This window comes from Oncorhynchus keta, chromosome 3 (assembly GCF_023373465.1).
Source record: "Oncorhynchus keta strain PuntledgeMale-10-30-2019 chromosome 3, Oket_V2, whole genome shotgun sequence".
In the NCBI taxonomy this organism is placed as follows: Eukaryota; Metazoa; Chordata; class Actinopteri; order Salmoniformes; family Salmonidae; genus Oncorhynchus; species Oncorhynchus keta.
In genome coordinates, this window is record NC_068423.1 from 27278222 (window position 1) to 27285826 (window position 7605).

The 7605-nt window shown below is 42.3% G+C and overlaps 1 protein-coding gene across 1 annotated transcript in view; it reads right to left on the bottom strand.

Annotated features, from left to right (window-relative positions):
• Nucleotides 1–4442, bottom strand: part of LOC127915246 (netrin receptor UNC5B-b-like) — a 188819-nt gene extending 184377 nt beyond the window's left edge. The window contains exon 1 of the mRNA XM_052494927.1: nt 3601–4442. Within this exon, the coding sequence (XP_052350887.1) occupies nt 3601–3691 (91 nt within the window). The 5' untranslated portion in view covers nt 3692–4442. The remainder of the gene's footprint in view (nt 1–3600) is intronic.
• Nucleotides 4443–7605: the final 3163 nt, after the last annotated feature.

Below are 7605 nucleotides of genomic sequence, written 5' to 3' on the forward strand. Positions count from 1 at the left end.
TCCCTACACAGCCCTGCTGCTACTCTCCTAAGTAGCAGTCTTCCTCCCTACACAGCCCTGCTGCTACTCTCCCTAAGATCCGTCTTCCTCCCTACACAGCCCTGCTGCTACGCTCCTAAGTAGCAGTCTTCCTCCCTACACAGCCCTGCTGCTACACTCCTAAGTAGCAGTCTTCCTCCCTACACAGCCCTGCTGCTACTCTCCCTAAGTAGCAGTCTTCCTCCCTACACAGCCCTGCTGCTATGCTCCTAAGTAGCAGTCTTCCTCCCTACACAGCCCTGCTGCTACTCTCCTAAGTAGCAGTCTTCCTCCCTACACAGCCCTGCTGCTACTCTCCTAAGTAGCAGTCTTCCTCCCTACACAGCCCCTGCTGCTCCTAGCAGTCTTCCTCCCTACACAGCCCTGCTGCTACTCTCCTAAGTAGCAGTCTTCCTCCCTACACAGCCCTGCTGCTACTCTCCTAAGTAGCAGTCTTCCTCCCTACACAGCCCTGCTGCTACTCTCCTAAGTAGCAGTCTTCCTCCCTACACAGCCTTGCTGCTACGCTCCTAAGTAGCAGTCTTCCTCCCTACACAGCCCTGCTGCTACTCTCCTAAGTAGCAGTCTTCCTCCCTACACAGCCCTGCTGCTACACTCCTAAGAGACGTCTTCCTCCCTACACAGCCCTGCTGCTACGCTCCTAAGAGACGTCTTCCTCCCTACACAGCCCTGCTGCTACTCTCCTAAGAGACGTCTTCCTCCCTACACAGCCCTGCTGCTACTCTCCTAAGAGACGTCTTCCTCCCTACACAGCCCTGCTGCTACTCTCCTAAGAGACGTCTTCCTCCCTACACAGCCCTGCTGCTACTCTCCTAAGTAGCAGTCTTCCTCCCTACACAGCCCTGCTGCTACACTCCTAAGAGACGTCTTCCTCCCTACACAGCCCTGCTGCTACGCTCCTAAGAGACGTCTTCCTCCCTACACAGCCCTGCTGCTACGCTCCTAAGAGACGTCTTCCTCCCTACACAGCCCTGCTGCTACGCTCCTAAGAGACGTCTTCCTCCCTACACAGCCCTGCTGCTACTCTCCTAAGTAGCAGTCTTCCTCCCTACACAGCCCTGCTGCTACTCTCCTAAGTAGCAGTCTTCCTCCCTACACAGCCCTGCTGCTACACTCCTAAGAGACGTCTTCCTCCCTACACAGCCCTGCTGCTACACTCCTAAGAGACGTCTTCCTCCCTACACAGCCCTGCTGCTACACTCCTAAGAGCCGTCTTCCTCCCTACACAGCCCTGCTGCTACACTCCTAAGAGACGTCTTCCTCCCTACACAGCCCTGCTGCTACTCTCCTAAGAGACGTCTTCCTCCCTACAGAGCCCTGCTGCTACTCTCCTAAGAGACGTCTTCCTCCCTACAGAGCCCTGCTGCAAAGACGTCTTCCTCCCTACACAGCCCTGACACTCCTAAGAGACGTCTTCCTTGATGCCCTGGTCAAAACTAAGAGACGTCTTCCTCCCTACACAGCCCTGGTCAACTCTCCTAAGAGACGTCTTCCTCCCTACAGAGCCCTGCTGCTACTCTCCTAAGAGACGTCTTCCTCCCTACACAGCCCTGCTGGTCAAAACAGCCCTGCTGCTACTCTCCTAAGTAGCAGCCTTGATGCTGGTCACGCTCCTAAGAGACTGAGCTTTTGATGCTGGTCAAAACAGAACGGAGCCTTTGATGCTGGTCAAAACAGGATGGAGCCTTTGATGCTGGTCAAAACAGGATGGAGCCTTTGATGCTGGTCAAAACAGGATGGAGCCTTTGATGCTGGTCAAAACAGAACGGAGCCTTTGATGCTGGTCAAAACAGAACGGAGCCTTTGATGCTGGTCAAAACAGAACGGAGCCTTTGATGCTGGTCAAAACAGAACGGAGCCTTTGATGCTGGTCAAAACAGGATGGAGCCTTTGATGCTGGTCAAAACAGAACGGAGCCTTTGATGCTGGTCAAAACAGGCTGAAACCAATTCACAAGATAACAGTGTCTCGTCTGCCTCTAGTCTCGTCCTCGTCCTTCAATCAACTCATGATACTAGCCGCCAATACAGCTCAGTAGACTAGATTACCACCTGTTTTGGTCACCTTTCTTCTGGTGACAAATCAAGAGTAATTGTCAAGCCAAGCCTATACAACATATCTCCAAATATCTCCAAATATATCTAAAACATCTCTAAAAATGTTTTTTTTTTAAAAAGCTCCTTTGGACCTAAAACTAATTTAAAAAACGGTCCATATTTTAATTTGTCAAGAGGAAAAGGTATGCACGCCAAAATAAATAAAACAACTAAGTTCATATCCCAAAGATGGTCTACAAACACAGACCAGACCAAATAATAAAAAATGTAGAACTCAGGAGAGGAGCGCATGGGCCGGCGCTTTCCCTCGGGCTGGCAGTGTAGTGTGTGTGTCAGAACTACTATTCTGACTGTTTTTTTAATTTTTTTAAATGTTACAAGTTAGGCTGGTTCTTTTTCTTCTTCTCTTTTGGAGAATAAGAGAGAGAGAGGGAGAGGGAGGGAGGCCAAGAAGGCATCGAGCTAAAGCTTAATTACTCCCTTCACACCGGGAGGCTCAGGCTGCTCAAAAACACAACTCTCTCTCAATTCAATTCAATTCGAAGGGGCTTTATTGGCATGGGAAACAAGTGTTTGCATTGCCAAAGCAAGTGAAATAAACAATAAACAAAAGTAAGAAGACGGAAAAAAAAACATTTTTAAAAACTCTCTCTCTGTTGTCTGATTCATCATGTTTCTCTCAGTTATGAGTAGAGAGGAGGGGATGGGCACACTAGTAGCCTATCTATGTCCGCAGTCGAAACCATGCGTGGTGGTAGGGCCTGTTCAAAATTCAGGAGACACGAGAAAGACTAAGGCGGAAATAAAATGATGAAAAATAATGCCTAAGCAAACGTCATTGTATGATGGAATCTTTTAAACGTGAATGTGACTGTTCCAACAGGCCTTTCGTCTCTATTTGACCGGACATTTGCTCAGTTTTATTACATTGCAAGAGCATTTCAAACGAAGTTGTTCCTCTCATACAGAAAATCGAAAATATTATCTTCAAGGACTGGGTATTTCTAAAATCATGTTTGTAGTGTCAACTAGAATTATAGGGGTAACTAGAATATGTAATAGTCCACAACACATTTTTTTTATTCCATAATAGGCCTAATCCCACAAGGATTTAATCATATTTGTAAATAAAATATGTGGAATTTATTGTCCATTGTGTTATGACAATATTCTAGATCGTATATTGCTACATAGCGAAGAAAATACAAAAATAGTCAAATGTTGGATTCCTACGGGATTGGTCTCACGCCGAGCGTGCGTGTTGATAGCTTTCTCTATCAGGACAGGGTAGGACAGGGTAGGACAGGGCAGGGCACAGGTAACAAGGCGATCTGTGTATAAAGTGTCGAAACAATCTATGCTGTGCATTTCATATGGCCCATGGGCCATAGGAATACAATGCATTGTTGTTATGATTGACAGTCATTTTCCCTCCGCAACACAGTCCAGTGAAAGCCCCACATAGCCCGCGTTAATTAAGGTAAAGTTAGAAAGCTTTCCTTACCAGCATCGGAGACGAGATATCCACTGGTGAGAACAAGGAGAACCAGTATACGACCGAGTCCCTGGTCACGCTGCATCCGAACAGAGAGCATCTTTACCGGGTTACGCCACGGCGATACGTCCCAGGTGCTCTCGATGCCGTGGATGTCGCCCCTCCACTCTCTTCAATGTGTCCCCGTAAAATATAGGCTACACGTAGTTTAGGTTACTGGAATAAATACACCAACATGGAATAAACAAATAAAATCCTTTCGCCCTTGGAATAAAATAAACTTAAAATGTTATTTCTTGTTATGAGTTTCTCCAATACAGTACATCTCAGAGAAGATCCCCAAAGACACCAATAACTCCTGATTAACAGCGTTAACAACTTGATGGAACAGTATATTATCGCTTCCAACTCCCTTCGCGTCCGGGTAAAAGGCGAACCATGGAAGAAGCGCTGACAGGACAAGTCAGAAGAAAGAAGAAAGTTTCGTATATCGGCCAGAGCTCCATATATTTCAACATCTGACACGGAGTAATAATACAGAAATCAAGTACGAAGACGAAAAATGCTTGACGGGTGCGTCTCCTCTGGACCCTACTTTGAGCACTCGCCAATTTCGCCCGTTAAATCCGTAAAAAAAAGAAAAAAGTATCGACTTTGTTTCGGTCGTCTCGGTCCGCTGCTACTGCCAACGGTTATTAACTCCGAGCTTCAGCCCTTTCACGCTCCTCGCACTCTGTCCGTCCTCTCGGCTCAGTGGGTGTGCAAGGTGTAGGCTAAACATGAACACCGATTAGAAATGCAAGCCTCCAATCTCCGATTCCCCAACTAGCCAATCATTGAACATCACCCTCCAAGAGTTGTGGATAATAAAGAAGTGAGGAGAAAGAGTAAAGAGAGTTGGAGCGAGAGGAGGAGAGACGGAGGAGAGAGGAGGAGAGAAGAAGGAGAGGAGGAGAGATGGAAAACATGGAATCGCATTTAACAGACAAATGGATTCAGTGAGTCATTGAGTGTATTAGCCTAGCCCAAGTAGTTGAACTGATTTTGTGTGAAGGCAAGGTGCCTATGTAGAATATACCCCTGTATGATTTTTATGTAGAATACCCACTGTCTTATCTTTATGTAGAATAGCCCCTGTCTTATCCCCCTGTCTTATCTTTTTGTAGAATCCCCCTATCTTATCCCCCTGTCTTATCTTTATGTAGAATACCCCCTGTCTTATCCCCCTGTCTTATCTTTATGTAGAATACCCACTGTCTTATCTTTATGTAGAATAGCCCCTGTCTTATCCCCCTGTCTTATCTTTATGTAGAATAGCCCCTGTCTTATCCCCCTGTCTTATCTTTATGTAGAATACCCCCTGTCTTATCCCCCTGTCTTATCTTTATGTAGAATAGCCCCTGTCTTATCCCCCTGTCTTATCTTTATGTAGAATACCCCCTGTCTTATCTTTATGTAGAATACCCCCTGTCTTATCCCCCTGTCTTATCTTTATGTAGAATATCCCCTGTATTATCTTTATGTAGAATACCCCCTGTCTTATCTTTATGTAGAATAGCCCCTGTCTTATCTTCATGTATAATATCCCCTGTCTTATCTTTATGTAGAATACCCCCTGTCTTATCCCCCTGTCTTATCTTTATGTAGAATACCCCCTGTCTTACCTTATCTTTATGTAGAATATCCCCTGTCTTATCCCCCTGTCTTATCTTTATGTAGAATAGCCCCTGTCTTATCTTTATGTAGAATAGCCCCTGTCTTATCCCCCTGTCTTATCTTTATGTAGAATACACCCTGTCTTATCCTTATGTTGACCTAAACCATATTTAGAAGCACACTAACTTTGTGGCATGCACTACAAGCTGGGGAGCAAGGAGTCTGGGTAGCCAGGCAACAAACTGGGTGTGCCATAGAGAAATGTCCTCGTCTCTTGACTGCCCAGAGTAAACTCCTGCTCATTTCAATACTCCTTCCCTGTTGCCGCCACAAGAGAGCACCATTTCATACATGTTTCTGTCCCTGATGTAGAGAGCCAATAACCCCCCCCCAAGGCTCATTAATTTAAATGACATGACGTCTGTGATGTGGTCACTGTGCTGTCAGTTCTGACTCGCTCCCTGGAGGGGACTGGGGAGAGGTGAACACAAGACCACAGGGCCAAATAAGGTTTGTGATGATGGCGTCCTTTTGTGGCTGTCTGTCAGTCAGTGGTCCACTGGTTGGTTGTTGTTAAGAGAGAGAGAGCACACACACACACACACACACACACACACACACACACACACACACACACACACACACACACACACACACACACACACACACACACACACACACACACACACACACACACACACACACACACACACACACACACACACACACACACACACACACACACACACAGTGCTAAACAGAGGGGAACTGGTAACATTGCCATGCCCTTGGACTGAGTGGACTTGCTTCAACCCAAATAACAATGTAATGATGAAGCCAGCAGTTCATCACACATCCATGTGTTTGATTGGTGTGTGTAATCTATTGTGTTGTATTCTATCATATTGTATTGTTTTCTACTGTATTGTTTTGTATTGCGTGTCTTATATTGTACATTACATTTACATTTAAGTCATTTAGCAGACGCTCTTATCCAGAGTGACTTACAAATTGTGCATACACCTTATGACATCCAGTGGAACAGTTGCATCTAATCTTTTTATATTGTATTAGGTATTCCTTGTATTATATTGATTATTGTGTAGGGAGTTTGTTATAGTTTTGACTATTGAACTGTACTTCCTATAATAATGGTATTGTATTTGATCAGAGCCTATTGTATTATATTGATGTGGAAGCCAGTTATACTTGGGAAGGTTGAACACCAGACGGGCTGCGGCGTTCTGGATGAGTTGTAGGGGTTTAATGGCACAGGCAGGGAGTAACAGCGAGTTGCAGTAATCAAGACGGGAGATAGTGCCTGATTAGGACCTGCGCCGCTTTATTGTATTGTGTATTATATTGTATTGTGTATAATAATGTATTGTATTTGGTATTGTATTGTATTGTGTATTATATTGTATTGTGTATAATAATGTATTGTATTGGGTATTGTATTATATTGTGTATTATATTGTATTGTGTGTTGTATTATATTGTATTGTGTATTGTATTATATTGTATTGTGTATAATAATGTATTGTATTGGGTATTGTATTATATTGTGTATTATATTGTATTGTGTGTTGTATTATATTGTATTGTGTATTGTATTATATTGTATTGTGTATTGTATTGTATTGTATTGTATTGTGTATGACATTGTTTTTTGTAGAATAATGTATTGTATTGTGTATTTTATTGTATTGTGTGTTATATTATATTGTGTATTGTATTGTGTATTATATTATATTATGTATTATATTGTATTGTGCATTGTGTCTTATATTGTACAGTGTATTGTATTGTATTGTGTATGATATTGTATTGTGTATAATAATGTATTGTATTGTGTATTATATTATAGTGTGTATTTTTTTGTATTGTGTATTATATTGTATTGTGTATTGTGTCTTATACTGTACAGTGTATTGTATTGTGTATGATATGTATTTTGTATAATAATGTATTGTATTATATTGTATATTATATTGTATTGTGTATTGTATTATATTGTATTGTGTATTGTATTATATTGTATTGTGTATTGTATTGTATTGTATTGTGTATGACATTGTTTTTTGTATAATAATGTATTGTATTGTATTGTGTATGATATTGTATTGTGTATAATAATGTATTGTATTGTGTATTATATTATAGTGTGTATTTTTTTGTATTGTGTATTATATTGTATTGTGTATTGTGTCTTATACTGTACAGTGTATTGTATTGTGTATGATATTGTATTTTGTATAATAATGTATTGTATTATATTGTATATTATATTGTATTGTGTATTATATTTGATTGTTTGTTATATTGTATTGTGTATTACACTGTATTATATAGTGTTGT